General features: G+C 51.4%; 1 protein-coding gene across 1 annotated transcript in view; it reads left to right on the top strand.

Moving 5' to 3' along the window:
- The window catches only part of LOC144488012 (dynein axonemal heavy chain 2-like), a gene marked incomplete at both ends in the record, with an annotated part of 107,533 nt that overhangs the window by 43,201 nt on the left and 42,450 nt on the right, over positions 1 to 21,882 (top strand). Inside the window, 5 exons of the mRNA XM_078206029.1 lie at positions 6,026 to 6,158; positions 7,555 to 7,694; positions 12,891 to 13,101; positions 17,709 to 17,825; positions 21,014 to 21,155. Of these exons, the coding sequence (XP_078062155.1) occupies positions 6,026 to 6,158; positions 7,555 to 7,694; positions 12,891 to 13,101; positions 17,709 to 17,825; positions 21,014 to 21,155 (743 nt within the window). The remainder of the gene's footprint in view (positions 1 to 6,025; positions 6,159 to 7,554; positions 7,695 to 12,890; positions 13,102 to 17,708; positions 17,826 to 21,013; positions 21,156 to 21,882) is intronic.

The raw sequence follows: 21,882 nt of genomic DNA on the forward strand, positions 1-21,882 counted from the left end.
TGAGAGCGTTTCAAAACAGACCAAAAGGATTTGTTATTTTTACACTGAAGGCCTGTATTCAGCATCAAACAGGCGCCATTGCTTTAAGTCCAGGTTGCTGGTTCCCAACGAATTGCAGCGCCATTGAGTTGTTGCTTCAGATCGATAACTTCATGATGGGCAACTTATGTTCCAGTTGTACAAAACATTGGTGAGGCCACATTTGGAATACTGAGTGCAATTCTGGTCTCCACACTACCAGAAGGACGTGGAGGCTTTGGAGGGAGTGCAGACAAGGTTTACCTGGGGATGTTGCCTGGTATGGAGGGTCTTAGCTATGAGGAGAGATTGAATAAACTGGGATTGTTCTCCCTGGAAAGACGGAGGCTGAGGGAGCGACCCGATAGAAGTTTATAAAATTATGAGGGGTGTGGATAGGGTGAAGAGTTGGAAGCTTTTTCCCAGGGGCAGAAATGACAATTACAGGGGGCACAAGTTCAAGAAAAGGGGGGAAAGGTTCAGTGGAGATGTGCGGGGGGGGAGTGTTTCACACAGAGGGTGGTGGGGGCCCTGGAATGCGCTGCCATGTGAGGGGGTTGGGGCAGACACATTAGTGACATTTAAGACTTATCTGGATAGACACATGAACAGATGGGGAATAGAGAGATACAGGCGGCTGGTCTCGATAGGACAACGTGATCGGCACAGGCTTGGAGGGCCGAAGGGCCTGTTCCTGTGCTGTACTGTTCTCTGTTCCAAGTCCAGTCCTTGTCCGTGCGGTTCTCTCCTTTTCAGTTCTCTATTTTTGGGGCCTGATGGATCCAGGATGTCGCTAGTCGCGTCCCGGAAATCCTGAGGTGGGAGGGAGAGGAGCCTGAGGTAGCGGTACATATTGGTACCGCTGATGTGGGTAGGAAGGGAGAAGGGGTCATGAAAAGGGAGTACAGGGAATTAGGGAGACAGCTGAGAAAGAGGAAAGCAAAGGTAGTAATCTCAGGATTACTGCCTGTGCCACGGGAAGGTGAGGGCAGGAATGGAGTGAGGTGGAAGATGAATGTGTGGCTGAGGGACTGGTGCAGGGGGCAGGGATTCAGGTTCCTGGACCATTGGGACCTCTTTAGGGGCAGGGGTGATCTGTATACAAAAAACGGGTGGAACTTGAATCACACGGGGACCAATATCCTGGCCGGTAGGTTGGCTAAAGTTACTGGGGAGAATTTAAACTAGATAGGTTGGGGGGAGGGGAGCTAGAAGAGTTGACTAGGATCAAGGAACTAATTGATGGGGTGGAGGATGTAGGGGTAAGGGGAATTACAAAATTAATGGTAGAGGAGAGGGTGCAAGTGAATGAAGGCGGTAATTTAGATAAGGGAGTAGAGGGAGAGGGTGTTCGCGACTCATCAAAGCGGGTCCAGATAAAAGCTGGAATAAGGACACTTTGCCTGAATGCACGAAGCATTCGGAACAAGGTATATGAGTTGATGGTGCAAATCAGCACGAGTGGGTACGATCTAGTGGCCATTACAGAAACGTGGCTGAAAGGTGACCAGGACTGGGAGATGAATATCCAGGGGTATCAGGCGTTTAGGAAGAATAGACAGGAAGGAAAAGGTGGTGGGGTCGCGCTATTAATAAGAGATAATATCAGGGTAGTACTGAGGGATGACATAGGCTCTGAGGAACAAAACGTGGAATCATTATGGGTAGAGATGAGGAATAGTAGAGGGAGAAAGACACTAGTAGGTGTGGTATATAGGCCCCCAAATAATAATGTTGAGGTGGGGAGGGCTATAAACAAGCAGATAAGGGATGCGTGTAAAAACGGAACGGCAATAATCATGGGGGACTTCAACATGCACATTGACTGGCAGACTCAAGTCGGTAAGGGTGGAATGGAGGAAGAGTTCTTAGAATGCTGTCGGGATAGTTTCCTTGAACAGCATGTTACGGAACCGACGAGGGAACGAGCTATTTTGGATCTGGTATTGTGTAACGAGGTAGGTAGAATTAAGGATCTTATTGTGAAGGACCCTCTTGGGTCTAGTGACCACAATATGGTCGAATTTCTGATTCAGATGGAAGAGGAGAAAGTTTGGTCCCAAACCAGTGTCCTCTGTTTGAACAGAGGGAAATATAATAGGATGAGGGATGAATTGGCTAAGGTAGACTGGGAGAGCAGGCTGGCAGGTAGGATAGCTGAGGAACAGTGGAGGATTTTTAAGGAGATCCTTTTCAGTTCTCAGCAAAAATATATTCCAGCAAAAAACAAGGATTGTAAGAAAAGGGAGAACCAGCCGTGGATAACGAAGGAAATAAAGGAGAGTATTAAAATAAAAACAGCTGCGTACAGAGTGGCCAAAAATAGTGGAGAAACAAGTGATTGGGAAAAATTTAAGAAACAACAAAGAGAGACTAAGAAAGCGATAAAGAAAGGAAGGATAGACTATGAAGCTAGGCTAGCAATTAATATAAAAAATGATAGTAAAAGTTTTTATAAATATATAAAAAGGAATAGAGTGGCTAGAGTGAATGTTGGACCCTTGGAGGACGAGAGGGGGGAGTTAATAGTGGGAAATGAGGATATGGCTGAGTCTTTAAATAAGTTTTTTGTGTCGGTCTTCACGGTGGAGGACACAAATAGTTTGCCAAATATTAACGATAGAGGGTTGGCAGCAGGAGAAATACTTAATACAATTAATGTAACCAGAGAGGCAGTGCTGGGTAGACTAATGGGACTGAAGGTGGACAAGTCCCCGGGTCCGGATGGAATGCATCCCAGGGTATTGAAAGAAATGTCAGAGGTAATAGTGGATGCGTTAGTGATTATTTATCAAAACTCGTTGCATTCTGGGGTAGTGCCGGTTGATTGGAAAACGGCTAATGTTACGCCGCTGTTTAAAAAAGGAAGGAGACAAAAGGCGGGTAACTATAGGCCGGTCAGCTTAACGTCTGTAGTAGGGAAAATGCTGGAATCCATTATTAAAGAGGAGATAGCAGGGCATCTGGATAGAAATGGTTCGATCAATCAGACGCAGCATGGATTCATGAGGGGAAAGTCGTGCTTGACGAACATGTTGGATTTTTATGAAGATGTGACTAGGGCGGTTGATGGAGGAGAACCGGTGGATGCGGTGTTTTTGGATTTCCAAAAGGCGTTTGATAAGGTGCCCCATAAAAGGCTACTGAAGAAGATTAGGGCACACGGAGTTGGGGGTAGTGTGTTAAAGTGGATTGGGGACTGGCTATCCGACAGGAAGCAAAGAGTCGGAATAAATGGGTGTTTTTCCGGTTGGAGGAAGGTAACTAGTGGCGTGCCGCAGGGATCGGTACTCGGGCCGCAACTATTTACCATTTATATAGATGATCTGGAGGAGGGGACGGAGTGTAGGGTAACGAAGTTTGCAGACGACACAAAGATAAGTGGAAAAGTGAATCGTGTGGAGGACGGAGAAGATCTGCAGAGAGATTTGGACAGGCTGAGTGAGTGGGCGAGGATATGGCAAATGGAGTATAACGTTGAGAAATGCGAGGTTATACACTTTGGAGGAAATAATAACAAATGGGATTACTATCTCAATGGAAACAAATTAAAACATGCTACCGTGCAAAGGGACCTGGGGGTCCTTGTGCATGAGACGCAAAAGCCCAGTCTGCAGGTACAACAGGTGATCAAGAAGGCAAATGGGATGTTGGCCTATATTGCGAAGGGGATAGAATATAAAAGCAGGGATGTCTTGATGCACCTGTACAGGGCATTGGTGAGGCCGCAGCTGGAATACTGTGTGCAGTATTGGTCCCCTTATATGAGGAAGGATATATTGGCATTGGAGGGAGTGCAGAGAAGGTTCACCAGGTTGATACCGGAGATGAGGGGTTTGGATTATGAGGAGAGGCTGAGGAGATTGGGTTTGTACTCGTTGGAGTTTAGAAGGATGAGGGGGGATCTTATGGAGACTTATAAGATAATGCGGGGGCTGGATAGGGTGGAGGCGGAGAGATTCTTTCCACTTAGTAAGGAAGTTAAAACTAGAGGACACAGCCTCAAAATAAAGGGGGGTCGGTTTAAGACAGAGTTGAGGAGGAACTTCTTCTCCCAGAGGGTGGTGAATCTCTGGAATTCTCTGCCCACTGAGGTGGTGGAGGCTACCTCGCTGAATATGTTTAAAGCGCGGATGGATGGATTCCTGATCGGTAAGGGAATTAAGGGTTATGGGGATCAGGCGGGTAAGTGGTACTGATCCACGTCAGATCAGCCATGATCTTATTGAATGGCGGGGCAGGCTCGAAGGGCTAGATGGCCTACTCCTGCTCCTATTTCTTATGTTCTTATGTTCTTATGATGGCCTCTGCTTTGCTCCACTGTGGCACTTTTCATTATTATCCATGTGGCTGACTTTGTCTGACTTGCACACAGTGACACAGTGGGTTAGCACTGCTGCCTCACAGCGCCGGGGACCCGGGTTCAATCCCGGCCTCGGGTCACTGTCTGTGTGGAGTTGGCACGTTCCCCCCGTGTCTGCGTGGGTTTCCTCCGGGTGCTCCGGTTTCCTCCCACACTCCAAAGATGTGTGGGTTAGGTGGATTGGCCATGCTAAATGTGCTTGGGGATAGGGTGGGGGAGAGTGCCTGGGTACGACGCTCTGTCAGAGAATCGGTGCAGACCTCGATGGGCCGAATGGCCTCCCTCTGCACTGTAGGATTGTATGAAATGAAACAAACTGTGTCACTCGGCTCCCTCCACAACCCCGTGACTCGTCACTTAACCTCCCACACAGAAGGAAATTGGAATGAGGTTCTCTCGGTGACTGGGTGTGTCTGGGTGACTGGGTGTGTCTGGGTGCGTCTGGGTGTGACTGGGTGCATCTGGGTGACTGGGTGTGACTGGCTGCGTCTGGGTGACTGGCTGCGTCTGGGTGACTGGCTGCGTCTGGGTGTGTCTGGGTGACTGGCTGTGTCTGGGTGCGTCTGGATGACTGGCTGTGTCTGGGTGACTGGGTGTGTCTGGGGGTGACTGGCTGCCTCTGGGTGACTGGGTGTGTCTGGGTGCGTCTGGGTGACTGGGTGCGTCTGGGTGACTGGGTGCGTCTGGGTGACTGGGTGCGTCTGGGTGACTGGGTGCGTCTGGGTGATTGGGTGTATCTCGGTGACTGGGTGTGTCTGGGGGTGACTGGGTGACTGGGTGTGTCTGGGTGCGTCTGGGTGACTGGGTGTGTCTGGGTGACTGGGTGCGTCTGGGTGACTGGCTGCGTCTGGGTGTGTGTCTGGGTGACTGGGTGTGTGTCTGGGTGACTGAGTGTGTGTCTGGGTGACTGGGTGTGTGTCTGGGTGACTGAGTGTGTCTGGGTGACTGGGTGTGTGTCTGGGTGACTGAGTGTCTGTCTGGGTGACTGAGTGTGTGTCTGGGTGACTGAGTGTGTGTCTGGGTGACTGAGTGTGTGTCTGGGTGACTGGGTGTGTGTCTGGGTGACTGGGTGTGTGTCTGGGTGACTGGGTGTGTGTCTGGGTGACTGAGTGTGTGTCTGGGTGACTGGGTGTGTGTCTGGGTGACTGACTGGGTGTGACTGGGTGTGTCTGGGTGTGTGTCTGGGTGACTGGGTGTGTCTGGGTGACTGGGTGTGTGTCTGGGTGACTGAGTGTGTCTGGGTGACTGAGTGTGTCTGGGTGACTGAGTGTGTGTCTGGGTGACTGAGTGTGTGTCTGGGTGACTGACTGGGTGTGACTGGGTGTGTCTGGGTGTGTGTCTGGGTGACTGGGTGTGTGTCTGGGTGTGTGTCTGGGTGACTGGGTGTGTCTGGGTGTGTGTCTGGGTGACTGGGTGTGTCTGGGTGTGTGTCTGGGTGACTGGGTGTGTCTGGGTGTGTCTGGGTGACTGGGTGTGTCTGGGTGTGTGTCTGGGTGACTGGGTGTGTCTCGGTGCTTGAGCTGTTTTTGGTTAAATGGTCTTCCTCAATCATAACTTGTGATCTTCGGAACGACGCGGGCAGTTTTTAAACAGCAGAGTGAGGCTGCCCGAGGACATTTAGTTTTCTCTTTCACTGTCTGAAAGGAATCGTGTACGCCAGTACCCTGCGCTGGTGAACTGCACCACCATCGACTGGTTCTCCGAGTGGCCAAAGGATGCCTTGCTGGAAGTGGCTGAGCGCTACCTGATGAATGTGGAACTTGGGGGATCAGAGGAGGTAAGGAATCAGGAGGAGCTGTGACTGTGCAGAGGCTGGGTGACAGTGCACTCCAGTCAGTCTGAATGATGCTGAACCACACTGGGGATAGCTCCCGTCCACAGCCTGAGACAGCAGTGGAGCTCCACACCTCACCTGGATCAATCTCCCCTCACGTGTACCTTGTGACTGCAGTTGCCCAAGTGCAGGGTTTCTGCAGCCAGGTGTGGTGGCTATGTGGCCTCTGAGACCAAGAGCAACTATCTTGGCACTGACCAGGACTCAAACCTGAGGTCCCCCTGACAGATTCACCCTTCCCAAAGTCCGATACGAGGCGAGCTGGCTTGACGGCTATAGGTGTGTCTTTACACGATCCTGTGTGACATTTACAGAGACGAGATAGTGATCAGGAGAGGCTGGACACCTCTCTGTGGGAAAGAGAAGGCTGAGGTGTGACATTGATAAAAGTCTTTAAAACTCGACAGGGATGTGATAGTCTAGATATTCAGAGGATGTACCCACCAGTCGCAGAGACCAAGGACAAACAGCCATAAATATAGGAAGATCACTAACAAATCCAGTTAGGAATTCGGGAGAGCAATCAGGGGAGTGGGGGAGAATGTGGGACTCGCTCCCACAGGGAGTGGGGAGAATGTGGGACTTGCTCCCAGGGAGAGTGGGGAGAATGTGGGACTCGCTCCCAGGGGGAGTGGGGAGAATGTGGGACTCGCTCCCACGGAGAGTGGGGAGAATGTGGGACTCGCTCCCACGGGGAGTGGGGAGAATGTGGGACTCGCTCCCAGGGGGAGTGGGGAGAATGTGGGACTCGCTTCCACGGGGAGTGGGGAGAAAGTGGGACTCGCTCCCACGGGGGAGTGGGGAGAATGTGTGACTCGCTTCCACGGGGAGTGGGGAGAATGTGGGACTCGCTCCCACAGGGGAGTGGGGAGAATGTGGGACTCGCTCCCACAGGGAGTGGGGAGAATGTGGGACTCGCTCCCACGGGGAGTGGGGAGAATGTGGGACTCGCTCCCACGGGGGAGTGGGGAGAATGTGGGACTCGCTTCCACGGGGAGTGGGGAGAATGTGGGACTCGCTTCCACGGGGAGTGGGGAGAATGTGGGACTTGCTCCCACGGGGAGTGGGGAGAATGTGGGACTCGCTTCCACGGGGAGTGGGGAGAATGTGGGACTCGCTTCCACGGGGAGTGGGGAGAATGTGCGAGTTACATATAGCTCTTGGGGCAAAGGGGAGAAAGTGGAATCGGGCTGTTGAGTTGGATGATCAGCCATGATCATAATGAATGAAGGAGCAGACTCGAGGGGCTGAATGGCCTCCTCCAGCTCCAATTAGCTCTGTTTCTGTGCTGAACCCCAACCTTGGTTCTTGTTGCCAACAGTTTGTTCCATTGTTCTAGCTCCGCAATAATTTGGCGCGTATCTTTGTGACAATGCATCGTTCAGTGACAACGTATTCCGAAAAAATGTTGCTGGAACTTCGAAGGCACAACTACGTCACCCCAACCAACTACCTGGAACTGGTATCCGGTTACAAAAAGTGAGTGTGAGTGAGCGGCGTGACATCATTCCCCTCATGCTGGAAATAATACCAGGGAACAGGCAACAATTGTCTCTAATCCAGCACCCAATGATGGAATCGTTTGCTTTGTACCTTCACATTCACCACTGGGGAATAGTGGGCTCCCAGTCAGACCATTGTACTGCATTCTCAACGCTCCTTCTGTGCCCAATAAACCACTCAAACCCAGAGCTGCCGGCTCAGAGGCAGGGGTGTAACCCACATAGCTACACACCCCCCCACTATGGAATAAGTACAGGATATTCCATGTGACTTAATCCTGTGTGAGTATCTGTGTGTGTGTGTGTGTGTGTGTGTGTGTGTGTGTGTGTGTGTGTGGGTGTCTGTTTCTGTGTGTGTCGGTGTCTGCATGTGTCTCGGTTTGAGTGTTGGCATGAGTGCGCCTCTTGATATGTATGTTGGTGTGAATGCAGGTGGATCTGTGTTGGTGAGTTTGTGTCGGTGTGTGCGCGTGTGTCGGTGTCGGTGCGTGTGTGTCGGTGCGTGTGTGTCGGTGCGTGTGTGTCGGTGCGTGTGTGTCGGTGCGTGTGTGTCGGTGCGTGTGTGTCAGTGTCGGAGCGTGTGTGTCGGTGTGTGCGCGTGTGTGTCGGTGTGTGCGCGAGTGTGTCGGTGCGTGTGTGTGTCGGTGTGTGTGTGTCGGTGTCGGAGCGTGTGTGTCGGTGTCGGAGCGTGTGTGTCAGTGTCAGAGCATGTATGTCGGTGCGTATGTGTCGGGGTGTGTTGGTGTGTGTGTATATGTGTGTCTGTGTGTGTTGACGTGTGTGTGCGGGTGTGTGTGTCAGGAGTGTGTGTGTGTGTGCATGCGTGCGTGTGTGCGTCAGTGTGTGTGTGAGTGTGTGTGTGCATGCGTGCGTGTGTGTGTCAGTGTGTGTGTGTGTGTGAGTGCGTGTGTATGTGTGTGTGTGTGTCGGTGGGAGTGTCTGTCTAAAAAGAGGATGAAGCTTCGCAATGTTTGATTGCGGTGAGTAATTACACTCACCATTCAGTGTGGCTTTGGAAGTTTGGCTGCTGGGTGAGATCCCAGAGGGCTGCTGACACTTGTACCCAGCAAGAGAGGCGAGGAATCCATCATTGACTCTGCTAATGGAGCATATCACACAGCTCAGCTGTCAGTGTAAACTGTAAGAGCAAAGTTCAAGCACGGCACTAACTGTGTGCTTGTGACATGCCCTGGAGTTTCCTTCTCTCCACACATCACATCATTTATTGATGTTTCTGATTTGATCAGTGCTGGCAATGCTTGTTATTGGCGATGGGTTGCATTGCAATAGGAAAGATTTACTAGCGCTGACCTGACTGAGCCTGAAATCCTCATGTCTAAATGAATAACATTATAGGATGCTGATACACAAATGTTTGACACCCGTGCATCTAAAGTGCTTCTTACTGCTATTTTAACAGACGTAACTAATCTGTTTATTTTATAGAACCGTGTGTTTGTTACCATGCGCTGTTTTTCTTTATTAATTCATGGGCGTCGCCGGCTGGCCCAGCATTTATTGCCCATCCCTAGTTGCCCTTGGAGATCAGTTGAGAATTAGCCACATTGGCTGTGGCTCTGGAGTCACATGTAGGCCAGACCGGGGTAAGGACGGCAGATTTCCTTCCCTAAAGGAACCAGATGGGTTTTTCCGACAATGGGTCATCAGTAGATTCTTAATTCCAGATATTTTTTATTGAATTCAAATTCCACCGTCTGCCGTGGGCGGGATTCGAACTCGGGTCCCCCCAGAAACATTAGCTGAGTTTCTGGGTTAATAGTCGAGCGATAATACCACTTGGACATCACCTCCCCTGGTTCTTGAAGACGGGGGTGTTTCAATAGAAGAATTTGTGTGGCTAAGTTAGCATTTGAGGTGACAGCTTGTGACTGCAGTGCAGTATCACCTCAGTCTAGGTTCAATCCACCCCAGTCCCCCCAGTAAGATAAATATCTCACAAAGGCCCCACGTGGTGTATACAAAGAGGAAATGCTGGAAAATCTCAGCAGGTCAGGCAGCATCTGTGGGGAGAAAACAGAGCAATTGTTACCCTGACTCGAAACGTTGGCTCTGTTCTCTCTCCACAGACGCTGCGTGACCTGCTGAGATTTTCCAGCATTTTCTGTTTTTGTTACTGGTTCCAGCCTCCGCAGTACTTTGCTTTTGTCCCATTTAATGTGCTGTTTAATCCATTCTTAGGATGTAGGTCTCGTTGGCAAGTCCAGCATTTATTGTCCCTCTCTTAAGCGTCTTTGAGAAAGTGGTGCTGAGCTGCCTTCTTGAATAGAACTGAGTATCTCGCTCGGCCATTTCAGAGGATAGATAAAAGTCAACCACATTGCTGTGGCTCTGGAGTCACGTCTAGGCCAGACCGGGTAAGGACGGCAGATTCCTTCCCAAATTAATGAACCAGATAGGCTTTTACAACAATCCAGTAATTTCATACTCAACATTGCTGATCCTAGTTTTTTTAAATTCCAGATTTCGTCTCATTAATTGAATTTAAATTCCCCAGTTGCTGTGGCGGGATTTGAACTCGTGTCTCTTGATCATTAGTCTGCAATTCTGGATCACTAGTTTCAATAAACATAGCCACAGCACGGTGGGCACAGTGGGTTAGCACTGCTGCCTCACAGCGCCAGGGACCCGGGATCAATTCTGGCTTTGGGTGTCTGTGTGGAGTCTGCACGTTCTCCCCGTGTCTGCGTGGGTTTCCTCCGGGTGCTCCGGTTTCCTCCCGCAGTCCAAAGATGTGCGGGTTAGGTGGATTGGCCGTGCTAAATTGCCCCTTAGTGTCCAAAGATGTGCAGGTTAGGTGGATTGGCCATGCTAAATTGCCCCTTAGTGTCCAAAGATGTGTAGGTTAGGTGGATTGGCCATGCTAAATTGCCCCTTAGTGTCCAAAGATGTGCAGGTTAGGTGGATTGGCCATGCTAAATTGCCCCTTAGTGTCCAAAGATGTGCAGGTTAGGTGGATTGGCCGTGCTAAATTGCCCATTAGTGTCAGGGGGACTAGCTAGGGTAAATACGAGGGGTTACGGGGATAGGGCCTGGGTGGGACTGTGGACGGTGCCGACTCGATGGGCTGAATGGCCTCCTTCTGCACTGTGTCGATTCTATTCTATGATTCTATACATGACCACAGCAGCACTGAAATGAATGTAGGCCTGTGGTTGTGCACTGAGAGAGAACCCTCCGTTTATTGTCTGTGTTGAGGAACATTTGGGTCTGGAGGTTCACAGCTGGCTCTGCCTAGTGAGAGTGATGGTTAATGCAAACCACCCGTGTGCTGGTGGAGCATCCGTGCGATTACTAATATCCCAGATCGGGGAATTTACACTGGGAATTCCAGTGACAGCGAAGGGACGGGTCATGCACATCCAAGTCACAATGATGTGTGAGCTTGTGACCTCTGCATTGTCAGTCCAGCAACCCGTAATCGCTGTGCTTTGTACCCCTTTGTTGTAGTCGGGGCACCGCAGAGCCAGCTATATTCTTCAGCTGGCTGTTCTGGGGGAGGAGGGGGGGTAACTGCTGCTTCGAGAAGTGAGAGAGGCAGAAAACTTGCCTGTCGTGGAGGCGTCTCGCTCTGCGGAGCTTGCAGAGTTCCCCCTCCTGCCCACAAGATGAAAGCAGCCCTTGACAAAACCGTGTACCACGGGAGACATCGTTCAGTAACTCAATCGGAACAAAGACCCAGGGGAAAAAAAACAATGGCTCCACACAAAAAGCGCTTCGACTCCCGAAGCGAGCTGCCTTTGTGAGGGAAATCTCTTCCTGAGCATTAAAAGAATAATTGCGGAGCACTCTGCTTCAACGTGAAATCTCATACAATTGCAGTGAATGGGGAGAGTGGACCTGCTCTTTTCCAACCCTGCCTTTGAATCACATTAGTCTGGAGCTCACGCTGTAATGCCGAGTGATTTTCCTGCCTGAATTGCTGATTCCCTGCTGTCAGGAGATTTCCTGACACAAGTCCTCGCAATTCAATGCCGCAGCATTAAGCTGCCTCCAATTTCAATTGATCAACCCTTAAAGGGGAAGGGAAGCCTTCCTTCCCCTTGCGAGGCATGGTATTCGCCACCTTGGCTTAAAAAAAACTCACACAGCGCCTTGGGTCAAAGCACTTCACTCAGCTGCAAATTACACTGCTGAGCTGCAAGGACCGCAGGGTGATCTCCCAGAGTCAGAGAGTGACAGATCTATTCCAATGTCGCAGCTCCCACTGCAGCTGACCGAGTGGCAGAGGCGGGAGAGGCGACACTGTTTGTGAGCCGCAAAGGTGCGCACTGTGCATCGACTCCCAACCCCCGCACTCCCCGTTCAAACTGACAGGTCGCACTGTGCCAAACATCTCCTTCCAAACCTCTGGGTTCACAAAGTTCAAACAGAGCAGCTCAGAGAGAGAGAGGGAGGACAACAGTGCAAATGTGTACAGATTGAGTGGATTGGCTGTGCTAAATTGTTCCTTCGTGTCTAAAGATGTGCGGGTTAGGTGGATTGGCCATGCTAAATTGCCCCTTAGTGTCCAAAGATGTGCAGGTTAGGTGGATTGGCCGTGCTAAATTGTTCCTTAGTGTCCAAAGATGTGCGGGTTAGGTGGATTGGCCGTTCTAAATTGTTCCTTCGTGTCCAAAGATGTGTAGGTTAGGTGGATTGGCCATGCTAAATTGCCCCTTAGTGTCCAAAGATTAGGTTAGGGTGATTAGCAGAGTAAATGTGCGGGGTTACATGGATAGGGTGGGCAAGTGGGCCTGGGAAAGATGCTCGAGTCGGGATGCAGACTCACTGGGCTGAATGGCCTCCTTGTGCACTGTAGGGATTCTGGGAAAATGCTGGGCTGTGTTACCTTCGATGGCTGGATTGGCAGTGGCTGTGTACGTTGCAGGGACTGCATTGTGGGCACAGCTGTGGGCATTGCTGCCTACCCACTGGTGGGCTGCGCCACTCGCAGCCTCTCTGAGACTCTAAACAGTTGTGCAAGAATGGGTTTGACAAAGGAGGCCTTGCGGCTGGACCCACTGCTTCTCCACACCCATAGGTGGCCCTGGCCTGATGGTGGACGCCTAGGTGTGGCTCTGGCCTGATGTTGGACGCTCAGAGCTGGCCCTGACCTGATGGTGAACGCCCAGAGCTGGACCTGGCCTGATGTCTGTATGTTCCCCTTCCCCAGGTTGCTGGAGGAGAAACGCATTGAGCTGAGCACCCAGGCCAACAAGCTGCGGAATGGACTGTCAAAGATCGATGATACCCGTGACAAGGTGGAGGTGATGTCTGTGGAGCTGGAGGAGGCCAAGGTGAAGGTGGCTGAGTTTCAGAAGCAGTGTGAGGAGTATCTGGTGATCATCGTGCAGCAGAAACGAGAGGCTGATGAGCAACAGAAGGTGGGTCATAGAGTCATAGAGGTTTCCAGCATGGAAACAAGCCCTTCGGCCCAACTTGTCCATGCTGCCCTTTTTAAAAAAAACTCCTAAGCTAATCCCAATTGCCCGCATTTGGCCCATATCCCTCTATACTCATCTTACCCATGTAACTGTCTGAATGTTTATTAAAAGACAAAATTGTACCCGCCTCTACTACTACCTCTGGCAGCTTGTTCCAGACACTCACCACCCTCTGTGTGAAAAAAGTGCCCCTCTGGACACTTTTGTATCTCTCCCCTCTCACCTTAAACCTATGCCCTCTAGTTTTAGACTCCCCTACCTTTGGGAAAAGATATTGACTATCTTGCTGATCTGTGCCCCTCATTATTTTATAGACCTCTATAAGATCACCCCTCAGCCTCCTACGCTCCAGAGAAAAAAGTCCCAGTCTATCCAGCCTCTCCTTATAACTCAAACCATCAAGTCCCGGTAGCATCCTAGTAAATCTTTTCTGCACTCTTTCTAGTTTAATGATATCCTTTCTATAATAGGGTGACCAGAATTGCACACCGTATTCCAAGTGTGGCCTTACCAATGTCTTGTACAACTTCACCAAGACGTCCCAACTCTTGTATTCAATGTTTTCTGACCAATGAAACCAAGCATGCTGAATGCCTTCTTCACCACTCTGTCCACCTATGACTCCACTTTCAAGGAGCTATGAACATGTACCCCTAGATCTCTTTGTTCTGTAACTCTCTCCAACGCCCTACCATTAACTGAGTAAGTCCTGCCCTGGTTCAATCTACCAAAATGCATCACCTCGCATTTATCTAAATTAAACTCCATCTGCCATTCGTCAGCCCACTGGCCCAATTGATCAAGATCCTGTTGCAATCGGACATAACCTTCTTCACTGTCCACTATGCCACCAATCTTGGTGCCATCTGCAAACTTACTAACCATGCCTCCTATATTCTCATCCAAATCATTAATATAAATGACAAATAACAGTGGGCCCAGCACTGATCCCTGAGGCACACCGCTGGTCACAGGTCTCCAGTTTGAAAAACAACCCTCTACAACCACCCTCTGGCTTCTGTCAAGAAGCCAATTTTGTATCCAATTAGCTACCTTCACCCTGGATCCCGTGAGATTTAACGTTACGCAGCAACCCGTGTCTGCGTGGGTTTCCTCCGGGTGCTCCGGTTTCCTCCCACAGTCCAAAGATGTGCGGGTTAGGTTGATTGGCCATGCTAAAATTGTCCCTCAGTGTCCTGAGATGCGTAGGTTAGAGGGATTAGTGGGTAAATATGTAGGGATATGGGGGTAGGGCCTGGGTGGGATTGTGGTCGGTGCAGACTCGATGGGCCGAATGGCCTCTTTCTGCACTGTAGGGTTTCTATGATTCTATGAACCGACCATGCGGTACCTTGTGAAAGGTGGGTGAAGGAAGGAAATCCCCTCCCAGCCTGTGTTCCTGCTAACACTCTGTGAAGGTGCACCCACATTATCCCCATTGACTCAGCTAGCTCGACAGCCCGTGCCCGTTGCTCCATTTCCCTGGGTGTAACCTCTCTCAACTCCCTAACGTTTCAGTCCTGTGATCTAAGCAGCTCAAACATCCTGCACTTCCGAACTCCACCGTGGTCCCTACGCATTGATGTCAGCATCCTTACCCTCACGCAAACACACATCCATGGCCTCCCTCCAGCCTACCTTGTGCTTTCCTCCAGCCCCGTGCCCCTGCCTGTACACTTTGTTCCCCAGACGCTGGTCTGTTCCTTGTTCCCTCTGCACTTAACTCCAGCCAGTGCAGCCATGCTTTCAGCCCCATGCCTATGCCCCCTCCGTCTTGCCCCCTCCCTGGTCTCTTGATAAAGATTTTTACGTGTCTTTCAGACCTGCTCTCAACTCCAGCTCCATCTTCCCCTTCTCCTCCAGCTCACAGTCCATAGAAACTAGACGCAGGAGTCGGCCTTCCAGCCTGCTCTGCTCCGTCACTCATTTGGATCACGGCTGATCATCAAATTCAATATCCTGATCCCCACTTCCCCCCATATCCCTCGATCCCTTTAGCCCCAAGAGTTGTACCTAATACCTTCTTGGAAATCAGACAACGTTTGGGCCTCAACTACTTTCTGTGGGAGTGAATTCCACACATTCACCACCCTCTGGGTGAAGAAATTTCTCCTCACCTCAGTTCTAAACGATTTACCCCTTATCCTCAAACTATGAACCCCCCCCACCCTAGTTCTGGACTCCCCCACCATCGGGAACAATTCATTCCCCGAGACCAGGGGTCTCCAAACTACGGCCCGCGGGCCACATCCGGCCCGCAGCGGGCCGCACCCAGATCGGAGTTTGGAGACCACTGCCCTAGACTGTAAAGCTCTTTCTGGGCTACCTGTCTGACGTGAGGAGCACCGCATCAGAAGTTGCTGCTGCTTCTCCAGGCTGCAGACAGGTTCTCCGTGATGTTGAGAGACGTTTGATTCCAGTGTCAAAGAACAAAGAAAATTACAGCTTGGAAACAGGCCCTTCGGCCCTCCAAGCCTGCACCGACCATGCTGCCCCCATCTGAACTAAAACCCCCTACCCTTCCGGGGACCATATCCCTCTATTCCCATCCTATTCATGTACTTGTCCAAACGCCCTTTAAAACTCACTATCGTATCCGCTTCCACTCCCTCCCCTGGCAGCGGGTTCCAGGCACCCACCACCCTCTGTGTAAAAAACTTGCCTCGTACATCTCCTTTAAACCTTGCCCCTCGCACCTTAAACCTGTGCCCCCTAGTAATTGACTCTTCCACCCTGGGAAAAAGCTTCTGACTATCCACTCTGTCCATGTCCCTCATAATCTTGTAGACTTCTATCAGGTCTCCCCCTCAACCTCCGTCGTTCCAGTGAGAACAAACCAAGTTTCTCCAACCTCTCCTCACAGCTAATGTCGATGGGTTTGGGTTCCTCCTCCTGATGTGACAGCACAGACTCACACTGGCAGTGTCATTCTCACCTCACCCGCTTTGGATCTAAACGCAAATTGGAATATTTCTCTGCCGTGACTGCATGAGAATTAGGAGCCGGAGTAGGCCACTCGGCCCCTCGAGCCTGCTATGCCATTCAGGAAGCTGGTGGCTAGTCTGGCCAATGATAATGGTGAGATACCAGTAGCTGTGGAGGAGCAGTAGGGGGTTAGATGGCCAGGTGAACAGATCAGCAAAATCCCGTACATGAGTAATGAAATGTTGGCCTTTAATTCAAAGGGATTGGAATTCAAAGTGAGTAACACAGAGTCTTGTTCAGACCCTACCCCGAGTAACTACACTCAGGTTTAGGTACAGCACCCCAATAAAGATAGGGTGTACACCTTGAAATAGCACCTCAGAAGCCGGTGTCCCTTCACCAGATTCCCTTTATTTAGAAACTTCTCCCCACTCCTAAGAGTGCTTCAGGTAGGCTGTGGGAATCCGGAGTGCCGGTAGCCCTGACACTCCTCCGTATATCCACAGGCGAGACTCCCTGCTTGGGCAGACAATCATTCCCTCAATCAGGGAGCTCATACTCCGAAAGCCCCACCTCACAGGCTTCACTGAGGTCATTACACAGCCCAGACTCACCAGAAGGATATTGGGGACGTACTACAGGGGTTAATTATGAGAACTCTTTGAGTTCAGGAGCTTGATAGATAATCTAATCAAATGGAAGTTTAGATTGAAAGACCCAATTCCCATAAGGTTAGAGCGAGAGACTGTTTGGAAGTGATTCCAGGAGACGTATTTTCACACTAAGGGCCGTGGAAATCTGGAACTCTCGGCAGCACGGTGGCACTGTGGGTTCGCACTGCTGCCTCACAGCACCGGGGATCCGAGTTCAATTCCGGCCTCAGGTCACTGTCTGTGTGGAGTCTGCACATTCTCCCCGTGTCTGTATGGGTTTCCTCCCACAGTCTGAAAGACGTGCAGATTAGGGGGATTGGCCATGCTAAATTGCCCCTTAGTGTTAGATGTGCAGGTTCGGGGGATTGGCCATGCTAAATTGCTCCTTAGTGTTAGATGTGCAGGTTAGAGGGATTGGCCATGCTAAATTGTCCCTTAGTGTCAGGGGGATTAGCTCGGGTAAATACATTGGGTTACAGGGATAGGGCCTGGGTGGGACTGTTGTCGGTGAAGGCTCGATGGGCTGAATAGCCTTCTGCACTGCAGTGATGATCCTCTCCTGAGGAGGTTGCTAGTGTTTGGAGTCAGTCAGAAATAGATTTTAGTTGGTTAAGGTCATCCCGGATTTGAGGTCTTCAGGCCAGCCAGGATCTGATTGGTTGACGCAGCAAGCTGAAGGGCTGAATGGCCTTGTCCTGACTCTGTGAACGCACTTGCAGGCACCGTGACCAATTTGTTTGCGTCCCCAGTGGGAGAGCATGTGTATCTTGCAGCCAGAGTCACAGGCAGCTGTCAGCGAGCTTGGCAACGTGGGAACACGAGGCCCAAGTTTCTCATGCTGTGTTGCCCTGTCTGTAACACCGCTGGGCGCTCCAATCTAAACCACAAGGGGAGATCGGAGACCCCTTTCAATGTAACCCGATCACTGTCCTGATAAACTAACCCCTTTGAGCATTTCTGTCCATGTAGACTGTCAGCTCCCACAGTGAGAAGATTGCCGCGGAAGAGATAAAATGCAAGATAATGGCGCAAGGAGCCCAGAAGGAACTGGATGAGGCCATGCCAGCACTGCAGGAAGCCATGAAGGTACAGAACTGGGAGCAAACGATAAGAGGCTGACTCACACGGTTTCCCTCGTCTGCTGCTTCTTCACCCCCCTCTGCTGCGGAATCTCACGCAGGGACGAGTGTCAGCTTGACTCAGCAAGTGGCGCTCTCCCGCCCGCCACCCCCCCGCCCCCTGCCCCCGCCGTGTGACTGGTTGTTGGCTCAATTGCCGCATCAGCAGTTTGAGCTGAGTGAGTGCCACATCTTGTGCTGCCAAATAAACCTGTTGGACTGTAACCCGGTGTTGTGAGACCTCTTACTGTGAGTGCCACATCACCAGGGACAGGCTGTGACAGAGAGGTGAAGCCCCCCTGACTGTGACAGAGAGGTGAAGCAGGGGGGAGGTGAAGCAGGGGGGGCCCCCCCCTGACTGTGACAGAGAGGTGAAGCGGGGGGGGCCCCACCTGCTAACTACGCTGGCACTTGATAATCAGGGCTGTTAACTAGAAGCTTGCGAGTGGTACAAGGATCACTTGGATGTGCACCAAACCATGGGCAGGGCAGCTGGTTTGTCGCACACGCAGTGTTTTGGTCAAACGAGCTGCAAACAAGACATTTTCGAAACATTCAGAGTAAATTTGCCATGCCGCATCCGCTTGTTTCCATAGTGCTGTGTTATTGTGTCTGTGCCGAAAGAGTTATTCAATTCACCCCATTCCTCCCCATTACGCTGCACATATTCCCTTTTCGAGAAACGGGGCGGCACGGTGGCACAGTGGGTTAGCGCTGCTGCCTCATAGCGTCAGGGACCCGGGTTCAATCCCAGCGGCACGGTGGCACAGTGGGTTAGCACTGCTGCCTCATAGCGTCAGGGACCCGGGTTCAATCCCAGCGGCACGGTGGCACAGTGGGTTAGTGCTGCTGCCTCATAGCGTCAGGGACCCGGGTTCAATCCCAGCGGCACGGTGGCACACTGGGTTAGTGCTGCTGCCTCACAGCGCCAGGGACCCGGGTTCAATCCCAGCGGCACGGTGGCACACTGGGTTAGTGCTGCTGCCTCACAGCGCCAGGGACCCGGGTTCAATCCCAGTGGCACAGTGGGTTAGCGCTGCTGCCTCACAGCGCCAGGGACCCGGGTTCAATCCCAGCGGCACGGTGGCACAGTGGGTTAGCGCTGCTGCCTCACAGCGCCAGGGACCCGGGTTCAATCCCAGCGGCACGGTGGCACAGTGGGTTAGCGCTGCTGCCTCACAGCGCCAGGGACCCAGGTTCAATCCCAGCGGCACGGTGGCACAATGGGTTAGCGCTGCTGCCTCACAGCGCCAGGGACCCGGGTTCAATTCCAGCCTTGGGTCACTGTCTGTGTGGAGTCTGCACGTTCTCCCCATGTCTGCGTGGATTCCCTCCGGGTGCTCCGGTTTCCTCCTACACTCCAAAGATATGCAGTTAGGTGGATTGGCCATGCGAAATTGTCCTTTAGTGTCCAAAGATATGCAGTTAGGGGGATTGGCCATGCTAAATTGCGCCTTAGTGTCCAAAGATGTGCAGTTAGGGGGATTGGCCATGCTAAATTGCGCCTTAGTGTCCAAAGATGTGTAGTTAGGTGGATTGGCCATGCTAAATTGCGCCTTAGTGTCCAAAGATGTGCAGTTAGGGGGATTGGCCATGCTAAATTGCCCCTTAGTGTCCAAAGATGTGCAGGTTAGGTGGATTGGCCATGCTGAATTGCCCCTTAGTGTCCAAAGATGTGTAGGTTTGGTGGATTGGCCATGGTAAATGCGCAGGGTTGTGAGGATAGGACACAGTGGGCAGAACAAAGAACAAGAACAAAGAACAATACAGCACAGGAACAGGCCCTTCGGCCCCCCAAGCCCGCGCCGCTCCCCGGTCCAGGATTGAATCCTGAATCCAGGATCCCCGCCCAATTTTCCAGCCTATCTACATACCAATATCCTATCCACCGAGCTGTCCCTCACAGCTACGATGCTTTGTTCATTACAACCTATTAACTTACCCCCAACCCCCCATTCCAGACCATGTGATCTCCAGGGAGAGGCGAAAACCCAGAGTGAAAAACCCCAGGGCCAATATGGGGAAAAAAAATCTGGGAAATTCCTCTCCGACCCCCTGAGGCGATCGAAACGAGTCCAGGAGATCACAATGGCCCCGATCGGAAAATGCTTCCCAACCCTAGTCATTTCCACTTCCACGAACACCATATGAATTCCCTGCCCCCGAGAGAGGTTCCCAACTATCCGCAGTCTCACTCTGTACTGGCACCAGCAAGATGATCATAGAATGAAGCCTTGAAACGAGAAACCAGGAACAATTAGCCCGCGCCGCTCCCTGGTCCAAACTAGACCACTCTTTTGTATCCCTCCATTCCCACTCCGTTCATATAGCAGCTTGGGTGGGATGCTCTTTGGAAGAGTCAGTGCAGACTCAGTGGGCCGAATGGCCTCCTTCAGCATCATTGTGATTCTGTGGTTCGAATTTATCTACTTCCCTCTCAAAGTTAATATTGAGTCTGTTTCCTCTGCCCTTTCAGTCAGTGCCCTCTAGATGACAGCAACTTGCTCTTCCAAACACAGATTCTCGATTCCCCCCTCTGGAACTTTTCCCGATTCTCTGCAATCTGCGTCCCTCAGATACTGACCTCCTGCCACTGGAAACACTGGGGGTGAATTTTCCCATTCCGCCTGCCATGGGAATCGGAGCGGGCGAGGGGCGGACCATGGAAAGGTCCGTTGACCTCGGGCGAGATGAGGCGAGGGCAGCTGGAAAATCCCGCCCATTCTCTCCTGATTTTCTTCACCAAAACCTGCTGGGCTTTCAAACGCCCCCAGTAAATCTCCGCTCCTCCCTCTGTGCTCTGAGGAGAACATCATCGTGGGCCGAAGGGCCTGTTCTGTGCTGTACTGTTCTATGTTCTATTAACAATCCCAGCTTCCACATCGCTCCAGGACCTGGAGCCATTCTAACAAATCTCCCCTGCACCCCTCTCCAACACCCTTCCTAAAGAGTGGAGCCTGGAACTGTACACTCGAACCAATGTGTTTATTCATTAATATCAGTGAAAAATAAAATGATTTTCTGAGATCCAACATGATTTACCAAGGCATGGCGATCTTCCTGCCAATGTTAGTTGGTAAACGGCGCGGCTGGCTGGGGTGTGAGTTAAGCGGACAGCCATGGGCTAATGCACTGTCTCAATCCTTCACCTTGCAGGCTCTGGAGTCCCTGAACAAAAAGGACATGACTGAAATCAAATCGTACGGCCGCCCCCCTGTCCTCGTTGAGACAGTGATGCAAGCAGTAATGATTCTCAGAGGATCGGAGCCAACCTGGGCAGAGGCCAAGAAACAGCTGGGTGAGGCCCTAACGTCTGATACTGTCTGGCTGGATGGGTGGACGGTCTGGGAGGCCAGGTGGATCAGTCAGCCCTCCGAGGTGTGAGATGTGTTTCTGCCACACGGCTAGTCAGCAAAACAAAACATGTAGAAGGAGCAAGTGAATGATTTCCCCATTTATCAAGACAAATTGGCAACACAGTGGCACAGTGGTTAGCGCTGCTGCCTCACAGCGCCAGGGACCCGGGTTTGATCCCCGGCTTGGGTCACTGTCTGTGTGGAGTCTGCACGTTGTGATAAACCACTGTTAGCTTATTGTCTGTGTGTGTGACATGCCTGGACACGCCCCTGCCGGCCCTACCCGAGACTCCTCCCCCCCTGGTCCAGGTATAAAGGCGACTGCTCCCCAACCCCCTGCCTCAGTCTGGACCAGTTCATCGGCATGGGTGTGCTCCAAGTCTTTTGGTAATAAAAGCCTATTTGTTCTTGCATACAAACTAGTCTTTGCTCGATTGATGGTGCATCACACGTTCTCCCCGTGTCTGCGTGGGTTTCCTCCGAGTGCTCCCGTTTTCTCCCACAGTCCAAAAGATGTGCCGGTTAGGGTGCGTTGGCCATGCTAAATTCTCCCTCAATGTAACCCGAACAGGCACCGGAGTGTGGCAGCTAGGGGATTTTCACAGTAGCTTCATTGCAGTGTTAATGTAAGCCTACTCGTGACAATAATAATAAAATTTGAATTGAAAA

The sequence above is a fragment of the Mustelus asterias genome, unplaced genomic scaffold (genome assembly GCF_964213995.1).
Source record: "Mustelus asterias unplaced genomic scaffold, sMusAst1.hap1.1 HAP1_SCAFFOLD_1201, whole genome shotgun sequence".
Lineage (NCBI taxonomy): Eukaryota > Metazoa > Chordata > Chondrichthyes > Carcharhiniformes > Triakidae > Mustelus > Mustelus asterias.